At 35.0% G+C, this 21,301-nt stretch overlaps 1 protein-coding gene across 3 annotated transcripts in view; it reads left to right on the forward strand.

Moving 5' to 3' along the window:
* Positions 1–21,301, forward strand: part of ARL13B (ADP ribosylation factor like GTPase 13B) — a 67,179-nt gene that overhangs the window by 42,515 nt on the left and 3,363 nt on the right. The window contains exons 4-10 of one of the 3 annotated variants that reach the window (XR_006222184.1): positions 2,818–2,923; positions 3,979–4,181; positions 9,010–9,121; positions 12,065–12,290; positions 15,089–15,205; positions 16,166–16,234; positions 18,986–19,063. Coding sequence is in view for 2 of the 3 variants with exons in the window: in XM_007095927.3 (XP_007095989.2) it covers positions 2,818–2,923; positions 3,979–4,181; positions 9,010–9,121; positions 12,065–12,290; positions 15,089–15,205; positions 16,166–16,234 (833 nt within the window). In the remaining variant the exon portion in view is untranslated. The remainder of the gene's footprint in view (positions 1–2,817; positions 2,924–3,978; positions 4,182–9,009; positions 9,122–12,064; positions 12,291–15,088; positions 15,206–16,165; positions 16,235–18,985; positions 19,064–21,301) is intronic. The other 2 variants (XM_007095927.3, XM_007095928.3) reach the window with 2 other exon arrangements.

Consider the following 21,301-nt stretch of genomic DNA (forward strand, 5'->3'; position numbering starts at 1 on the left):
GCAGTAAATGCCCATAGTCCCCAGATTGTGGTCTTTAAAATACCAGTTCCTTCTTTACTGAAAGGAATCAGGGCACCTTAGAGAAACTGACGATTTCAGGTCTGGGACATTGTTTCTTTTCTTTCTTTCTTTCTTTCTTTCTTTTTTTTTTAAAGTTTATTCATTTTTGAGAGAGAGAGACACAGCATGAGCGGGAGAGGGGCAGAGAGAGAGGGAGACAGAATCCGAAGCAGGCTCCAGGCTCTGAGCTGTCAGTACAGAGCCTGACGTGGGGCTTGAACTCATGAACTGTCAGATCATGACCTGAGCTGAAGTTGGCCGCTTAACTGACTGAGCCACTCAGGCGCCCCTGGGATATAGTTTCTTATGGGAAAGCAAAGAAGCTATCAAAGATTACTGGAGTTGTGCCAAAAGAACACAGGAGCTAGTTCAAAGAGGACTCCCAATGACCAAAAATCTGTAACTTTGAGCCTCAAAAAAGAACACTGACTAAAATAACCTAAAACACATTATCATATACATGTATGTTTGAAGATATTTAAGTAATCTCTACCCCCAACGTGTAGGCTCAAACTCCGGACCCTGAGATCAAGAGTCACATGCTCTTCTTCTGACTGAACCAGCCAGGCACCTCTAAAATCCATGAGTTCATAATGATATCTATCCCTCCACAAACCAAAGAAAGCAACTTGATTACCTTTGGAGGTTAATAAGGCACCAATTCACTCTTAGGAAAACTAGGAAATGAAGCAAAGGATCAAACATTTATGTTGACTTTTATCTGAATTGTATTTAAGCATTACCGAGTAGTTGATGAAAGTTTATTCTTTAGACAAAACATAGCTAGTAAATTCAGCAGGAATATAGAACTAGAAAAATCATGATTTGATAAGCTCTTGTAAAATAATGAAATTAAGCAAAGGTCATTATGCCTGTTAAAATCATTAGATGAAAGAAAGGTTAGTTGGGAACTTTATTTTGGATGAATCAAGCTGACTCTAGACGAATCCACAGATCTATTATAATATCACTAAAGGTTGTATAACTAGATGTAATATTCCTTCTAAGTATCATATTAGCACTATCTATGCAATATGCTTGTCATAATTTCAACCAGTACATCTAACTACAGATGTAGCATCTACCGATGTGTATCTAATTACAGATACAGGAAATGCACGTTAAAATGACTTCATGAGGAGGGTATCAGCCCAATCGTACTAAACACAGGAAATTCTATACAAATAGGGCTTGTTTTGTTTTACAAATAGATGTCATGGGAGGAAAAGAGGTGGTGGTGGTAATGTTGCAGGGGTGGGTGTGTTGGGACTGCAGATGATATTGATTCAGAAAGATTTAAATGAATACATTGTAATGTGTATCTTGTTTGGATCTGAATTTGGACATAACAAAAAATATCAAGGAATGTTAATTTTTTTTAGGCATGATAGTGTATTGTGGTAATGTTTTTTAATTTTTAAATTGCTGGGTGAAGTAACTTGACTGGGCAGGGCAAGTAAAAGATAGTAGATGAGCAAGAATGGCATAATGTTGATAATTTTTAAAGATAGGTGATAAGGGTTCATTAGACTTATTATTCTATATATTTGTTAAATAACATATTTGGCTCTGAAATGTCTGTCAAACCCTGACCATGACAGTGTTTTATTAAACTTTTGTCCTCTGCCATCTGATAGGCAAATGGTGTTATTTTGTAGTAATTCCTATTTTTTAATAATTTATTTTAGTTTTTCATTTTGTTTTCCCTCAATATGTTCCTGATTGAGTGTCATGTTTTTTATGCCCAATACTATGCCAAATAAATTAAAAGTGGCCCTGGGGTGCCTGGGTGGCTCAGTCGGTTGAGCATCTGACTTCTGCTCAAGTCATGATCTCGTGGTTCATGGATTCGTGCCGTCGACCGGGCTCTGTGCTGACAGCTCAGAGCCTGGAGCCTGCTTTGGATTCTGTGTCTCCTTCTCTCTCTGCCTCTCCCCCACTCGTGCTGTCTCTCTCTCTCTCTCTCTGTCTCTCTCTCTGTCTCTCAAAAGTGAAAATAAAACATTAAAAAAATTTTTAAAAAGTGGCCCCACCTCTCCAATAGGTTGCACATTTATGTGGACATATTCACACACTGAAAATATAGATGAACTCCAATAGTACAGGCTCAGAATGAATGTCTGGGTGTTTGAAAACATGATACAGTTTGTATTTTAAGAAGATAAGGACATGGGGCGCCTGGGTGGCTCAGTCGGTTGAGCGTCCGACTTCAGCTTAGGTCGTGATCTGAACTCAGGTCCATGAGTTCGAGCCCCACGTCAGGCTCTGTGCTGACACCTCAGAGCCTGGAGCCTGTTTCAGATTCTGTGTCTCCCTCTCTGTCTGACCCTCCCCTGTTCATGCTCTGTCTCTCTCTGTTTCAAAAATAAATAAATGTTAAAATAAATTTAAAAAAAAGGTAAGGACATAATTAATGTGAAAGCTGGAACCGATTGCTGAGGGCTGTGGAAACTAGCAGTCCACTTCTTTTTCTCTTTATAGCTTGTTTTGTTGTTGGCCTATTGACCTATTGCTTATTTTCTTGACACTTTTGTTTACTTGATTTCCTTTTATATAGGCCAAATCTTACAAACTTATTTTACCAGTAATAAATAAAGTGAAAATGATAACATAGATACTACAATACTCTCTAAAACCAGTATGTTTTGTAATCAGTAGGGTTAAATCTTTAGACTAAGAAGAACATGATCAAAATAATTCTAAGTGACTTTATGCTTATACATTTGCTATAAAACTACTTCATTTATGTCTCTCTAGGTTGGCAAATAAACAAGACAAGGAAGGGGCTTTAGGAGAAGCTGATGTGATTGAATGCCTGTCTCTGGAAAAATTGGTCAATGAGCACAAGTGCCTATGTCAAATAGTAAGTTTTTGGTGATTTTTTGCCCTATGAGATATGTTTTTGTAGAGGTGGTAGGCAATTAGGTGGTAGGCAGCTAACAAGATAATTTATTAGTGTTTAAAAAAATTTTTTTTTAACCCAGGAAATCACATTCTCCCTGTTCTGTTGATATTATTTAATACTATAACATTTGTTTTTCTGTTTGGTTGTTGCTTCCATAAACTATCTTTCATGATCTCCAAGACTTTAGATTTGCTTTTTGTTTAAGATATTGCTGATAGGAACTTTAAGTTACACAAACATGTCATGCTATAAATTTTGTAGAGGGGCGCCTGGGTGGCTCAGTCCGTTAAGTGTCTGACTTCAGCTCAGGTTGTGATCTCACAGTTTGTTGAGTTTGAGCCCACATCGGGCTCTGCTATCAGCTCAGAGCCTATTTCAGATCCTTTGTCCCCCTCTCTCTGCCCGTCCCTCACTTGCTCATAGTCTCTCTTCCCCCCCACCTCAAAAATAAGTTAAAAAAACAAAAAAAAATTGTAGCATGCTCTACTATAAATACAAAATGTAAGCATAGGAGAGGTTATCATGAGTTTGGAAGATTTTATCAGGAGAATTATCCTACAATCTTAAGAAAGGTGGACAGAAGATTTAGTCACTCCTTCTGGTTTCAGAAGATGGCCATTAGGGTGTCAATCTTAAAAGATGTTTAATGCTATAAATTCCCTGGTATAAGGAATTAAAACTTTCTGCTGTTTTTAATAAGTAGGGGTATTTTTCTTCTGGCAGTGCAGTTTTGTCTTCCAAGAGTTTGTTTAAAATTATAATTGGCACTGTCGACTTCTTGTAATGTCTTTCACAGCTTACAGATATTATCCACAAAATATATCAGATTATATGTACTAATGTTTAGTAATCATCGCAAAAGTGTGTTTTATAAGTTAAATAAACAGATGCTTCATATAATTAATTAATGGATTAGTTTTGATTTGCCAGTAATTACACTTAATAGTTTATAAACATTTTTGTGGAGAACTCTTAGTTTTAATCTTTAAGTCAAATAAATTTCGGTTTCTCAGGAACCTTGTTCAGCAGTCTTGGGCTATGGAAAGAAAATTGACAAGTCCATTAAAAAAGGCCTTTACTGGCTCCTACATATCATTGCAAGAGACTTTGATGCTTTAAATGAACGCATCCAAAGAGACACAACAGAACAGCGTGCTCTTGAAGAACAAGAGAAACGAGAGAGGGCTGAACGAGTGCGAAAATTACGAGAAGAAAGGTAAGTAGATTAATTTTGTACCACAGTGCATTTGAAAAGTCCAGAACACCACAGTTTTATGAATAATTTTATAGTTTTGTCTATTCAGTTTCCCCTTGCTATATGAAGGAAGACACTAGGTAAATATTTTATTTCTGTGGATCTTTCTCTACACAAGTTTGAGTGAGAGGGTACTAATTTTCTTAGTGGTGTTATAGTAATTAAATTTATTCCGTAGGTATTTATTAATTCCCAGAATTTGAAGATTTTTCTCTCTTATTTCTTATGGGTACCATTAGTGTAGTGGTTCTCAATTCTTGGGGTGATTTTGTTTCTCGGAGGACATTTAGCAATGTCTGGAGACATTTTTACTTGCCATGGCTGGGAGTAGGTAGAGTGCTTGCTACTGGGATCTAATGGGTAGAGGCCAGGGATGCTGCTAAATATCTTGTGATACACAGGACAATCTCTGATAACAAAGAATTATTGGGCTCAATATGTCAATAGATTAAGAAAGCCTTCCTGAGGCACCTGGATGGCTCAGTCAGTTAAGCGTCTGACTTTGGCTCAGGTCATGATCTATTGGTTTGTGAGTTCGAGCCCCATGTCAGGCTCTGTGCTGACAGCTCGGAGCCTGGAGCCTGCTTCAGATTCTGTGTCTCCCTTTCTCTCTGCCCCTCCCCTGCCCGTGCTCTGTCTCTCTCTCTCTCTCCCTCTCTCTCAAAAATGAGTAAACATTAAAAAAATGAAAAAGAAAGGAAGAAAGCAAGCAAGCAAGCCTTCTTTAGTCTAAGCAAAGATAGAAGGTAAGCTGCCAGTGGATCTATCAACTAAAGTAAAATCTGATCTTCAGCACTAGTTTTGTCAGAAAGTAGATTAAATTGCAGTGTCTTGCTGCTGGTGGGGATGCAAACTGGTGCAGCCACTCTGGAAAACAGTATGGAGGTTCCTCAAAAATTAAAAATAGAACTACCCTACGACCCAGCAATTACACTAGTAGGCATTTATCCAAGGGATACAGGTGTGCTGTTTCGAAGGGGCACGTGTACCCCAATGTTTATAGCAACACTATTGACAATGGCCAAAGTATGGAAGGAGCCCAAATGTCCATTGATGGATGAATGGATAAAGAAGATGTGGTGTGTATATATATACACGATGGAGTATTACTCAGCAATCAAAAAGAATGAAATCTTGCCATTTGCAACTACGTGGATGGAACTGGAGGGTATTATGCTAAGCGAAATTAGAGAAAGACAAATATGATGACTTCACTCATATGAGGACTTTAAGATACAAAACAGATGAACATAAGGGAAGGGAAGCAAAAATAATATAAAAACAGGGAGGAGGACAAACCATAAGAGACTCTTACATATGGAGAACAAACAGAGGGTTACTGGAGGAGTTGTGGGAGGGGATTGGGCTAAATGGGTAAGGGGGATTAAGAATCTACTTCTGAAATCATTGTTGCATTATATGCTAACTAACTGGATGTAAATTAAAAAAAAATTGCAGTGTCTCAGTATTTTAAAAGATGTTTTAAAAATTATTTTTAAAGTACGTTGCTTGAGAGCAAACTCTTAAATGGAATTTAGCAAACTCTGAATTAAAAAAAAAAAGTGATTATATAACTTTTACCACGAAATCATTTGTAATAATCTTAATGCTGGAAGAAAGTACTCAGATTTGATTAGAAGTTGAGTTTAGTACTTAATCCCATGATTCTTCTTTCTTTCTTCACTGGATTGTTATATGGTAGAGGAGGGGGAAAATGAAGATTTTTCAGTGAGTTCCTGTAAGATATAAAGTTATCTTCCATATACCTAAATAATATTGGCTTTCCATGTACTTTAACATAGCTGTAGTCTGATAGGCAAGAACTCACTAAGTGCTCTTGGTGATGCCTTTGTGAGATGCTTCCTTACACTGTTGAAGAAACCCTCTGATTACTGGCATCTGTCATTTAATTCGGAGATAGGACCTAAAGGAAAGAAATATTTCTAGAGACATACTCTCCATCTCCAAGATCTCTCCATCTCCATCTACTCAAGAATATGAGCAGATCATTCATCTAGGTCTCTCTTGATACCAGTGTGAGGTTTTATTTTGGTAAATGTGAGAGTCTTTGGGTTTTTTCTCCTAGTGTATCATATTTTAGTGATATAAAGCTTGGTACAACCAATCATTCATGGAAGTATACCTTTTATGTATTTATAAAAATAAAATACATGACCACGCTTTTCTGAAGACTCTTTTGTTTTTCTTCCACTAAGAAAACAAACAATGAAAAAAATTTAGTTGGAAAGAAGTCGTCTAATGTTAGTCACTTTTTTCAAGTTTTTAATTTTTCCATAAAGATATTCTAGATGAGGGACGCCTGGGTGGCTTGGTCGGTTGGGCGTCCGACTTCGGCTCAGGTCATGATCTCACGGTCCGTGAGTTCAAGCCCCGCGTCGGGCTCCGTGCTGACAGCTCAGAGCCTGGAGCCTGCTTCCGATTCTGTGTCTCCCTCTCTCTCTGCTCCTCCCCAGTTCATGCTCTGTCTCTCTCTGTCTCAAAAATAAATAAACATTAAAAAAAAAAAAAAAAAAAGATATTCTAGATGATGTTAGGACATGTTGTGGCTTTTGTGATACCCATTCTCCTTTCCTCCTTTTTTCCTAGCCATGCCACTTCTGGTCTGAGGCCTCTCCTGTTGAGCAGAGAGACTTTGGAATTAAAAGTGGCATTTAGAGAAGAGTTATTAAAAAAACGAAAAAACTTTTTATTTAATTAAAGGTTCAGATATTTTTGAAAAATAGTAAAACATGCTGTTGTTGATATCTGAAAATAATATGTCAGTGCCAGAAACCTGAAATTGCTTACTAATAAATGAATAACATTACCATCCTGTAGGTATATTCATTTACAGAGTACCTTCACATGCAGAGTACTTTGCACAACCTTATGAAGTACATATTTTTATAAACATTTAGGGGAAAGCTGAGGCTTAAAGATCTAGATATAAGTCCAAAGTCACAGAGGTAATAAATTGCAAATCTCTAACTCTTGGCTTCCTAGGTTTAGAATGAAAGGATATATATTTCCAAAATAGAGCATAATAAATGTCATAGTAATGAGCATTCATATTACCATACTTACAGTGTAGTTGTAGATCTACAATACTTATTCTTCTGTCTTCAGCTACTTGTTTATTTTTTTCACTCCAACAAATCTATTGAGTAATATCTCTGTCTTGAATTCAGCATAAGAAACTGACAATACAGAGATGAATCAGATCTGGTCCCTGCTCGTAATACATGCAGTAGTACAGTAGAGGAGCCAGAATTGTATGGAAACATTAGTTAAAATATTCAGTGACTTTGTTGTTTTATAGAGACTTGGAAAGACATATCTATGTTACCAGGGAAAAACCAGCTAGTTGGACATCAAGAAGCCCCAGGGATTGGCATCAACTTGGTGAAACAGACACAACACAGTTCTTATATAACTGGCCAGGATTTTTAGTCTTGACAACTCATTAAAAAATGGCGGGGGGAGGGGGGGCAAATTTCTGCCAAGGAAGTCCTCTGCAGAGGGACCCTAGTATATTAATTTATAATTAAAAGCAGAGCTTGGTGGTTGCCAAAGGGGAGGGGGTTGGGGGTGGAGCAAAATGAGTGAAGGAGAGTGGGAGGTACAGACTTCCAGTTACCAGAATGAGTAAGTGTCAGGGATGAAAGGTACAGCAAAGGGAACATATAAGGTATTATAATAGAGTTGTATGCTGACAGATGGTGACCACACTTATGGTGAACATCCAGCTACTCATTTTAAAAAGAAGCTTATTATTCTTCATGTATGGGGCAATATTAACTATGAATCACAGAGATAGTGTATGTTTCAGTAGTAACTCATGTGGAAATACTTAATCTGAGTGATATAGAGCAACTTAGTTTTATAGTTTCTTTACTTCTTTGCAGCAACAGTTGTTATCTAGTCCATATGTGATGTACAGTTTGACACAGCCCTGAAGAAGGCTGTTAACAAGAGGACTTATTTGTTAACATCAATGACAGCATTTGTTTGGGAGAGAAATTAACAAATCTGTGAATATAAACCTTTGGCACGTAGAAAATTAATTAGCAACTACCACTGACATTAAGGAGTCAGTCATAGGGAGAATGTTATTTTTGTCAGCATTTCCTTTTTTTTTTTTTTAATTCAAATGATTAACAGTGGAATATTACTCAGCCATAAAAAAGAACAAGATCTTACATTTGCAACAACATGGATAGATCTGGAGGGTATTCTGCTATGTGAAATAAGTGAAAGACAGATACCATGTATTCATTTATATGTGGAATCTAAAAAGCAAATGAAAAACAAAGTGAAACAGACCCGGAAGCACAGAGAACAAACTGGTGGTTGCCAAGGGAAGGGGGGGTGGTGGACAGGCAAAATGGGTAAAGGGGAGTGGGAGGTACAGGCTTCCAGTTATGGAATGAATAACTGATGGAGATGAAAGGTACAGCATAGAGAATATTTTAATAGTGTTATATGGTGACAGTGGCTATCCTTGTGAGCATAGCATAATGTATAGGCTTGTCACATCACTATGTTGTACACCTGAAGCTAATGTAATATTGTGGGTCAACTATACTTGAAATAAAAAGCTCCAATTATTACACGTGGCTAGGGGCCTATTACCAGAAGTAAGGATTTCTGAAAACCTCCTAGTAATTGAAAGCCATGTCCAGATGTTTAACTTACTAAATTTAATAGCGTTAAGCCGATTACAAATGTTCTTACACATGGTTCAGCGTTTTCTCATAAGGAATTCCAAAACTTTTCCCTCAAACAATAGAGAACAAAGAGAACGAGAGCAGGCGGAACTCAATGGAACCAGCAGCCTGGCTGAGTTGGACTCCGAACCAATTGTTAATCCTTTCCAGCCAATCGCATCTGTCATCCTTGAGGTACGGATGGTGGCAAATGTGATTTTTCCTATCTTAAGTTATAAAGTTAGAAGTTGAGAAAGGAGGTGGGGAGAAGTGTTTCACCAGAGATTATTCCTAAAAGAAATTAAATGGGAGAGATGGATTAAAGGCTTACTGCTTTTTTTTCCTCGTAAAGTTTACTTTTTGATCTGATATAAAAAAGGAGAGATGACTCCTGAATTAACCGAGAATGAAAACGAAGATTGAATGTGGCAACTGCCATAATTACTGTCCTGCTAAATCTTTTTTTTTTTTTTTGTCGTTTATTTCATAGGATAGTGCTGTATTTACTCTTTTTTACACTTTGTCCCTGTATTGCTGTTGCTATCTCTTTAAAGTAATATTTGGATGCCTGTGATGCATTTTAGAGTATGTAAATGATTTTTTAATTACTTTCCCAGAATACTTAAGAATGTTGGAAACTATAAGTTCTCCTATATATGAGTATCATTTATTTTAATTTTGATTGTCAGAAATTTTACCAAAATTAACTTGTAGATTTTAATCATGAAGAAGGAGCTGTGTATGTGTGTCTGTATGTCTCTATCTTCGTTTTCATTTCTCCACTGGGTGTCCAGAGTTTGCGCTGGCCCTGCTTCAGTCACCATCCGCAGCCATGCCTCCTTCGAGGCAGAGCTTTCTAAATCTGCTCTCCATTCACTCAGAGCTTAATGTGGCAGCTGGCTCGCTGGTCCCACCTGTATGTTCTCCATTCCTCTTCCCCTGTCACTGCCTCCTTCCACACAGGTCCTCATCTGGAAAGGTGGATGATTGTTTCTTCCTTGGGGCTGCTGCTGAGGAGGGAGGCAGCTCCACAGGTAAGAAGATGATTGGATAGTTTTGGTATTGCTTTATTTTGCAGAATAATTGGTAATAGGAGATATTTTGTCTTGGGTTGCTTAGATACCAGAAGGTTAATTGTATTTAATCTTTTTATTAACCCCGCCACATTTACCTTCAGTATATGCTTTTCTAAGTACATTAAAGCTGTCTTAATAACTTGACCTATTGATTTATCTCTAGCCTATTAAATACCATGTTTTCCAAGTTTTGTTGTATGTTCTTTAAAAAATAGTGGTAGACCAGGAAATCAAGTTTGACTTTACACTTTGAAACATTAATTTACTCTATATTTGTAATAAAGTTCACCTTGTGGATAATGACCAATTATTTTATAGCACCATGGTTGTAAATTACTTAGAAGGCCTTAGTGCTTCTATCACCAGTGTATTTTTCACAATAGAAAGATGTGAACAATACGGTGTACAGCGTAGCATACCTCATATTGAAAGTCCCTGAACTAATTAGTGGCATGCGGAAAGTTACTATGCTTTTAAACTGTGCTAATTTTAAGAAAATAATCAGTAAAGAAATGAAGTAACTGAAAACAAATGACCTGAAGTCTTCTTTTTACTGAGCAAGTATTTTTTTCCTTCTGTTAAACTTGTCTTTCAAAATGTTTGCATTTTAGAGAATCACCTTGCATTCCTTTGAATTTACTATAGATTAAAAAAAAAAAATGGTGAAGTATTCGTTCCAGAAGAGACTTGTCAATAGTACAAATAGTAACAAACCTAATTATACGTGAGCATTTAGGGTAAGGTAAAGGTGACATTTTATATTTGAGAGAAAAGGGAGTTGGAATAACTGAACAATCATTTGGAAAAGTAAAATTAATGAATAGCAAATATCAGGTTGAACTCCAGAAGACTTAAATGTGTAAAATGTGTAAAGTAGCCTTAAAAGTACTAGCACATAATATAGTTAAATATTTGCATATACTTGGAGAAGGAAAACTTTTAAAGTAGGACAATTAAGCCACAAATCATAAAGTGAAAAACAGATAGGTCTTATATTTGTTTTTAAAGATCTGTTCTACAAAGCTAAAAGCAAAAAACTCTAAACAAACCCTAATGAAAAATATCTGAGACACATAAGACAAAAAAAAAACAACAACAACAAAACAAACCCTTAGCAATTCCTATGAAAATAATGAGAATCTAGGAGGAAAAAAAAAAGGTTTTAGGTTACTATGGATAAAAATAAAAATGACAATAAGTGTAGTTGATAGTTCATTTTCACTAGCAATAAAAAAAAATGAAACTAACACTAAGGTAAAAATATGTACTTATTAGTTTGGTGGACATGTAAAAGATAGAAAATGGTATACAGGGATTGAAAAAGATATGGGGAAATGTCACTCTCTTAACCTTTTGCCTGGAGTGTAAATTCACTGTTGCTTTTCTGAAGGGAAGTGTTTAGTTACCTGTTGATCCAATAGTTCCAGTGTTAGGAATTTATTCTAAAAAACGAATTCCATAACTGCATTTGTTATAATGAAAAATTGAAAATAATTTGTCTACTGATTAGGAGTTGGTAAATTACGTTATAACCTTGAAAATGATAATGTAATTGATGAAAGTAGTAATAGCTAACACATATAGCTAACACTTTATCATGGGTCAGGTACTAGTCAAAGCACTTCATATATTTGTTGACAAGGAAAGAAATATACATTCTTAAGTAAAAACTTAAATTCTTTTTTGTTTAAAAAACAAATGCACAAAATAAATATGCATATAGAGAGAGACATTCAATCACACGTATGTTTGTGGGTGGTGTACCTGTACATATGTGGGGTAGGAGAAGAAAACACCTCTTAGTGATCATGCACCAAGTAGAGATCATCTCTTGATTGTGGAATTACAGATATTATTTGTTTTCTTTCTTTATACTATATGTGTTTTCTGCATGTTTACCAATTAGTATGCTTTAATGATATATTCAACAAATGCTTTTTTTAATAAAAATATCACAGTGCCCTGAAGTTACAGAATGCGTTTGGATTATTTGATTTCTCCCTTAAAACTGTCTTAGATACACAACTTTTATATTAAAAGTGATATATTTCATTTTTGTTAGAATGAAAGAAAACTTGAAAAAGACAAAAAGAGACACAGTATGGAGAAAGACAGTGATGGCTGCCCCCCGAAACATAAAACGGAGAATGAGCAAATAGAGACACAGAGCCAGATCAGTGACAATAGCCAAAAGAACAATGAGCTTGGAATAGTTGAAAATTATAAAGAGGCATTAACACAGCAGTTGGAGAATGAAGATGATACAGACCAGCGATCATCAGAATCAGGTGACAAATCTAGGTGATAAATATATTAAAATATATATATATATATATATGTATATGTATATATATGTGTATACACACACACACACACACATATACACAGAGTTTAATGATACATCTATCATTTGTCATGATTATTTTCACAAAAAATGTACTATAATATTTTTTGTCTCCAAATGCATTATTTATCATGGTTTTCTCATGGTTTTTAGTTTCTCCTTAATTTGCTAACTTATGTTTTTATTCATAATGCCTTAAAATGTGATCCTTTGCAATTGAAGTGAATTTCAGCAGAAAATTCTGTTTTCAGTTTTGTTTCATAAATTTGGAATATAGCACATAGTCCCAGGAATCCTTGAAATATATTTAACCTTTAAGGCACTTTTAGGGAGTTTTATTTGGGTTTTATTTTAAGCTTCATAATACTGCAATCAGTGTCACTTCTTTTATTGACTTGTTATTTCCATAGAATGCAGACCTACTCAGTTGAACATTTTCAAAGTTTTTATTTTATTTACTTTGATAGAGAGAAAGCATGAGTGGGTGAAGGGGGGAGGGATAGAGAGAGAGGAATAGAGAGAGAATTCCAAACAGGCTCTGTGCGGTCAGTGCAGAGTCCGATGCAGGGCTAGAAGGCAAAACCATGAGACCATGACCTGAACCGAAATCAAGAATTGGACATTTAACTGACTAAGCCACCCAGATGCCCCATGAACGTATTTAAAGCCAGTAGCCATTTTCCTACTATTTTAATATTATACAAAATCTTCAGTTCATAATTGCTTTGTTTTCTCTAAGTGGTTTTGTGATTTAACGGGAAGTTCATGTCTTTGGTTTCGTAGACAGCCTGTGTTTGGAATCAGACATCTTGGGATAGAATCGAGATATTTGTTATGTTACAGTGTATTGTTCTTCAGTCTTGGTTTCCTCATCTCTAAGGTGGGGATAAGCATCATATTTTTCCCACAGGGCTTTTAGTACTTATAACAAAAATAACCCTATAGTTCTTCTAGCACGGGGCCTGACGTATGAACTAATAATCATACATCCCTGCAGTTTCTGGCTAGCACTATGGTTCCATTGTATATAAGAATTTTTGTACATACTTGGGGTGCCTCGGTGGCTCAATGGGTTAGGTGTCCGACTGTAATTTCAGCCCAGGTGTGATCTCATGGTTCGGACAGTGTGGAGCCTGCCTGGGATTCTCTCTCTCCTTCCCTCCCTCTAAATAAATAAATAAGGAAATAAATCTTAAAAAAGAATTTTTGTATGGTATCAGAAACATTATAAAAATAAGATCTCAATCCCTGAGGTTCAGATTTAAAAAATTAGATTTGAAAGTTATACCTTTTGTAAGTTGGGAAGTTAGGGCAGCCATATTCATACCCTTGTAGCTCTGTTAACAGAGTTAAACAGAAAGTAGATTTAAAGTGGCCTCCCAATATGTTGAAAGAACTTTGAACAGTTACACATTGTTAAAGAGAAAAATATTTGGCAGATTATTTGAAAGTACAGTGTAGGAAGAAGATCTAAGATAGTCAAACATATAACTATAATAGTAATAAGTAACATTTTTGTGCTTTAGAACCTGGCTTCAGATACCTTAGATTATTTAATGCAGGATTATATTATTTAATGTAAATAACTTTAGGGTATATTATTCCCATTATTTTGAATAGGAAATCAGGGACTTGGAGAGGTTGAGGGAGCTTATTAAGATCATATGTCTTGTCTGTAGCTGGGACAGATCATCTGCCCATTATCCTGTGCTGTTTCATGACCCTGAGCCACTGCCCATCCTGAAATACCATATGGTTCTGGACCTTCTCTTTCCTTTTTCTCATCTGTAAAGCTTACAATTTAATTGTAAAACGATGTCTTTGTTTCTCTGTGGAGTAAGATGTCTCAAATGACACTACTTTATTTAGAAAAAGAATGTGTTTCTAAAAATGTTTATATTTCTCATTGCTTTGTAGATTTCATAATGTTGGTTATTTCTCACATAATAGATAATTCCCAATTTATAAAATGTATTACATACATATAAATTAAGCAGTTTGGGATTGTCACTTAAAATACTTTAGTAACTTTGATGTTTGGTTATTTAACTACATGGCCATACGGTTTACACTGTTAAAATTTACATGTTAATGGCATAGATGTCCTTAAATTGTTTATATGTGCTTAAGTGAGAATCTATAGTTATTTTTTAGAAAGAACACCGATTCTGCAATGTCCAATAATGTGATTTTGGTTACATATATTTATTTATATTGGGCATACCTTGTCTGGGGGTTATTTTAATGGGTAACGTGTTTAAGTTTGATTAGGGTATTTTTTCACATTCAAAGGATTAATTTTGGATTATTTATACCTAGAATCATTCTATATATTCTATTGAGACAAATAAACATCTCTCCCCTTTCCTTGGGCCATTCTGAGTTTTATGAGAATGCCTGGAATTAGACAATTATATTTACTTGATATGACATTTGGAAAAAATACAAGTTACTTTTGGAAATGTGAACTTTTTTTGTATGCTGAATAATCTCTCATAAAACTTAAAATACAGGCTTTTTTCCATTTGTGTCATATTCATTAAGTATTAATTCAATAAGGAATCATTTAAAATTTCATGCTTAGTGAAAGCAGATTCACATTTCATTACTGGTAACAATTTCCAAAGTTTGAAGATCTGTTTTTATGATAATGATAATATCAGTAGTCTAGTTCCATTCTTTTTTATTGTAGAAGTTTACATTTTCTCAAAGGCATATAGTTCAATGTTTATATTCTTATAGATAACAGCAAAAAGAAAACTAAGAAACTAAGAATAAAAAGGAGTCACCGTGTAGAACCTGTTAATACAGATGACTCTGCTCCTAAGAGTCCAACACCACCCCCGCCTCCTCCTCCTGGTGAGTAAATTGATATTGATACTGAATTTAGATTTACTGCTTTAAATGGTAAAGAAAAATAAAGAAATTTTGTAGTTTTATTCAGTATATTTATTTTTGTGTGAATTTATGAAAAGCTCTTTTCTCTCTTTTGTTCAAAATTTATCATTGCTTTTTTAATCAGAAAAAAATGTTTCCTAAAAGCAAAAAAAAAAAAAAAAAAAAGTAAAATTAATAAGGACACTTTACACCAGCACTTTCTAGAATGAATTCAGGTCCTATTTGAAGTATCATTGTCCAGATTTCTGAAAGGAATTTAAGTTTAATGAATGGATGGCTAATGTAAGGTTTTAAATAGTTGAATCTTTCATCCTGAAAGTTAACATTTAAAACCAAGATGTGTGAATTTTTCCAATATATTTCCGACTTACATACTGACCTTCTAAGTTGTTATGAGAATTAAAAGGAATATTGCATGTAAAACACTAAGACATACTAACTGCACAATAATTGTAATTTTTCAGCACTAGGCATAGTACCTCATATACTATACGTGCTCAATAAATATCTGAATGTATATATTTGTGGTGTCCTTTTAGCCCTGTTAGAAGGCTTTAGGTGGTAATATTTTCCTTTGAGAATTATTTCAAGACTCATTTCTAGTATTTCACTTATTAGAAGAAATTTCTTTTAGCCTTGGCTAGAAGCTAGAATAGTAGCCTAAGGTAATTTTTGATGGTGGTGAAGATGCTTATATTTTTAACTAAAGTAAAAACTTAAAAGAGATGTCACCAGCCTATAATTACATTTTTCAATAAAAACTATTTCAAATGCTTTTGTGGTTATTCAGTACTGTGTCATTCAACATACATATATGACCTGGCATCAAATATATACATTCCTGTCAAGGGAGGGAACCTCTCAACAGGCCTAAAGAGACATTGTTTAACAGTGTTTTAAAATGTTTTTCTTTTTCTTTAGTTGGCTGGGGAACCCCCAAAGTCACTAGACTTCCAAAACTTGAGCCTCTTGGTGAAACACGTCATAATGGTAATGCAAAAGGATCAGTTTTAAAATATACATATTAAATCCACTTTTCTTTACCTTGACAAACTTTTATTTTTGGAAGCCTTTCAAATCCACAACCATCCTTTTTCATTATACTTTACTCTTTTTATTTTATTTAATTTTTTTATTCTTTAGTGACTTTTGGCTCTATATAATTTGTTTACTTTGGAATACAGAGGTAAAAATAACCATAGTTTATCCATTACATAATTATGTAAATTGTTATGGAATGGGGATAGTTTTAAAGCAATTTAAGTTAAATATGAGAAATTACAATTATCCTTAGTATTAAAAACAGCATTGTCCTGTATATGCTCAGTGTACTCAGTGATAATGCTTCATAATTGTTTTTTGTCTGCTTCCAATAAGTTGACTCAGCTGCTGAATATTGGAATGAAGTAAAAATCAGCACAGTTTGTAAAATCAGAGACTAAATCAGTAAACCAAATGAAGTTCAGCTAAATAGAAAGTTACGAAAGACTTATTGACTCTAGAAAACAGTTTTCTTTGGATGAAATTAACATAAGGTGTAGTCCAGCCAATATACGGCATTAGAAATCCACATTTGGAAAGAGAAAGGGAAGCTGGGTATAGAGAACTGCTTTGTACAACAGGCAGAAGTTCTGATTTCAGACCATCAGGTCAGGCTGTTGCAATAAAATGTTTCTAGAATGCGAAAGTGTAATTATATATAGTGTAGCTCATTAAAGTTCTCCATCAAGAATATCCAGTTCCCAGGGCACCTGGGTGGCTCAGTCGGTTGAGCATCCGACTTCGGCTCAGGTCACGATCTTGCGGTTGACCAGTTCGAGCCCCACATCGGGCTCTGTGCTGATGGCTCAGAGCCTGGAGCCTGCCTCGGATTCTGCATCTCCCTCTCTCTCTGCCCCTCTCCCGCTCATGCTCTGTCTCTCTCTGTCTCAAAAATAAATAAACATTAAAAAAATAAATAAATAAAATACCCAGTTCCCTTTTTGATAGCTCTGTTTACCTAATCTAGAACTTGGTTTACTATGGAGATCCATTTACTAGCGGAAAAGAAAAATCAGAAGTTTAGAAAAGCATTATCATGTAACTTGAAATTATATCAAACTGCATAGAATACTTTTATTCAAAGAGTTTTGAAACTGGAATTATGGCTTTGGGTCAGATTGTGAAGTCCCTTACACATATGTTAAGATGTCTGGACTTGTTATAATTTTCCAAGAGACACTATACATTTTTGAACAGGGAAGTAGTGTTACTAGGTGTATTGTTTAGGAAAATAATTTTTTGTCACAATGGAAAGTACAGACCTGATGGTGGCCACACTTGAGGTCAAGATCCCATCTAGGAGGCTGTTGTAACAGTCACAGTGAGAAGTGAGGTATAGAAATTGGAATGAAGAGTAAAAAATGTACGCAGAAAAAAATCTTTTTTTTTTTTTAATGATTATTTATTTGAGAAAGAGAGAAACAGAGAGACAGAGACAGAATCTGAAGCAAGCTCCAAGCTGTGAGCTGTCAGCACAGAGCCCAACACGGGGCTCAAATCCACAAGCAGTGAGATCATGACCTAATCCGAATTCTGATGCCTGACTGACTGAGCAACCAGGCACCCTGGAAATATCTTAATTATAGTAATTAATATTTGATGAGTGGATGTATGGGCCGAGGGAGAGAGGAATAGAGGATTATTTATTCAAGGGGCTAGAAGGTTGGTGCTGTCTCTAAGACTGAAAATACCTGAGGAAGGAGATATGGTTTGGAGGTGTCTGTAGGCTTATTTATTTGTAAATGTCTTTTGGCCAATCAGTACCAGAAAGATTCAAGAACTCAGGAGAAAAGAAGGGACCCTGGTGGGTGGAGGGTTTGCAGATGGATTTTTTTTTTTTTCAGTTGTTATCACACAGTATGAAATCTTTGCCTGTAATAGATGCTTTGTAATCATTTACTGAATGAATGCGGGAAGGAATGATAGTTTCTTGTTTCTGAGAGAAATTTTATAGAATGAGGAGAAAAGAAGTAATGGTAGCATGCAGGGGGAAGCTAGTTAAGGGCAAGTGGAAAAAGGTCAAAAATGGGTTGAGAAGGTTATTTTGTTTTGTTCATCCTCACTTTCCTGTGTTTGTTTTAAAATTAGAACTCATGGGAAAGAATTGTAATAAATCAGCTAAGTTTAAGACCACCATATTCCAATAATTTAGTTAATTTTCAGTATGTATCAATAAATGTAGCTTCCCAGAACAGAGAAGAAAACACTGTAACTTCACAAGTTTTAAAATATTTTTATTGTTTTTTTCCCATAAGTTAGAAATTTTGTTTAATCTTTATGTATTTTTGACAGAGAGAGCGAGTGAGCGCACATACATAAGCGGGGGAGGGGCAGAGAGAGAGAGAAAGGGAGACTCAGAATCTGAAGCAGGCTCCAGGCTCTGAGCTGTCAGCACAGAGCCCGACACGGGGCTTTGGCTCTAATCCATGAACTGTGAGATCATGACCTGAGCTGAAGTCAGACACTCAACCAACTGAGCCACCCAGGTGCCCCTTTCCCATAAATTTTAAATCTAAGTATACATAACCTGGGTTTAAAAAAAAAAAAAAAAAGTACAATCAACTGCTTTCATTAATAGGGAAGAAAACAGGTATAATTAAAAATTGTAATAAAAATAATTTTTTAAGGTTTATCATAAGATCTTCATCTGAGATGCTGATAGCTGCAAATTTTAAAATTGCATTCTCTTCTTTTCTCTAGCTTGATACACATTTCTTTGCACTTGGTTAATGGCAAGTAAACAAAAGATACATGATGAACTAGAGTAGTAATTAAAAGGTAACTACTATTAGCTTGGCACTTAAAACTTACTCGGTTGGAAAACAATTTTTTATAGTTATATTGGGAATTTTTAAGGTAAATTCTTACTTGTTCTTTGATAATAGACATTTACCTTGATAGCAATTTCATTTTACTTTTCTAATGTCTATAATGCTTGCTCAGCGTAATAGTTAAGACAGGCATTGAGAAAAGAGACTTAAAAAGAGAATGTGTATTTACTATGTAAACACTCTCAATCCATACTTCATTAACATGTATCGTACATTATGGGAAATATATCAAGGATTCTGTTAGCTAAAAATACCAAATGCACTAAAGAATATTTCATATCTTAAAATGTGAATGAAGATAAAGTTTTGTATGTAGTTTTACTACTCTTCAATTTCATGTTTAAAAAGTTTGATGCTCTTTATAAAAATGTGTTAGCAATTAAGTTGATCCTATCAGTTGGGTACTAACATCAACATATATTCCCTACATTTAAGACAATAAGAAACCTCCTTTGTATGAATGATTTTATTTCCTGGCAAAGAAATAATACAAAATAAATTGTAAAAATAAAATAATTTCTTGGGAGGGAAAAAGATATTTTCTTGCCATGTGTATGTGATTTTTCTTTGTAGGAGGGTACTTTTTTTTTTAATGTTTATTTTGTGAGAGAGCATGAGTGGGGGAGGGATCGAGAGGGGGGACATAGGAGCTGAAGTGAACTCTGCACTGACAGGCTGACAGCAGCGAGCCCAATATGGAGCTCGAGTTCATGAACCCTGAGATCATGACCGGAGCCGAAGTCGGATGTTCAACAGACTGAGCCACCCAGGAACCCCTGGAGTTTTGGTTGTTTAATAAACTTAAATATACCATATTAGAAACTATGTTCACTCCGGTTTAATTGTGAGTTCTGTTAATGTATTAAAATTCTCATTAATTTTGAAAATAAGAAATAAGAAAAGTCATACTTGAAATTTATCAAAAATAATTGTTTTAATTTAAATAATAACAATGATATAGCAATAATATTAATGGTATGCTCTGTGTTCCTGGTTTGTTGCTAAGCACTTCAGGTACCATTATCTCATTTTCATTCTCCTAAAAGCCTTGTAAGATGGGCAGTGATATCCCCATTTTTTTGCACAGGGAACCTATACCCCGAGGTCACGTAGCTACCAAGTAGCAATATTAGGATTTGAACTTAGTTGTGTCCAGCTTTCAAATCCATACCTTTCTTAATTCATTATGTTATACTATTACATTAAGATTTATTAGGGTATCCTTGCAGCTTACTAGTTGGTTTGAATTTGTAGTTGCTTGAAAAGCCATTTTCTGCTGATACATTTTTATATTTAAAGTGTTCTTGTAGATAGCCTATAGTTGGATCGTACTTTTTGATCCTCTCTGACTCTCTGCCTTTTAATTGTTGAATTTGGACCATCCAGCATTCAAAGTGATTATTGGTATAGTTGGATTAATATCTACCATATCCATTACTGTTTTCTATGTGTTGCCCTCATTCTTTGTTCCTATTTTTGTCTTTCACTCTTTTTCAGCCTTTTGTCGTTTTATTCATTTATTTAGTTATTTGAAATGTTTATTTATTTTGAGAGAGAGAGTCCATGTGCACAAGTGGGGACAGGCAGAGAGAAAGGGAGAATCCCAAGCAGGCGCTGCGTTGATAGCCCTGACACAGGGCTCAGTCTCATTAACCATGAGATCATGATCTGAGCCAAAATTAAGAGTAGGATGCTTAACCGACTGAGCTGCCCAGGCGTCCCTGCATATTTTGGTTTTAATTGAGCATTTTATATGATTCCATTTTCTCTCCTTTCTTAGCATATCGGGTATACTAATTTTTTTTTTTTTTTTTTTTTTTTTTACCGTTTTTACTGGCTTCTCTAGAGTTTGCATTTACATTTACAACCAATCCAAGTCCACTTTCAAATAACACTATATTATTTAATGGGTACTTGAAGTACCTACAGTAATCAAATAATCTTAATTCCTTTCTCCTGTTCTTTGTGCCTTGATGTCATTCATTTGACGTATATATATAAGCATGCATAAGTGTATATATGTATGTATACATACATTCATAAGATAAATATGTTTATATACATAAATACATTGAACAAACTTTTATAGATCATTTAAGAATAAGAGAAATGTGTTTTCATTTTACTTTTACTTATTTCTTCAATGCTTTTTCTTTATGTAGATCTGAGTTTCTGACCTATATTA

The sequence above is a fragment of the Panthera tigris genome, chromosome C2 (genome assembly GCF_018350195.1).
Source record: "Panthera tigris isolate Pti1 chromosome C2, P.tigris_Pti1_mat1.1, whole genome shotgun sequence".
NCBI lineage: Eukaryota > Metazoa > Chordata > Mammalia > Carnivora > Felidae > Panthera > Panthera tigris.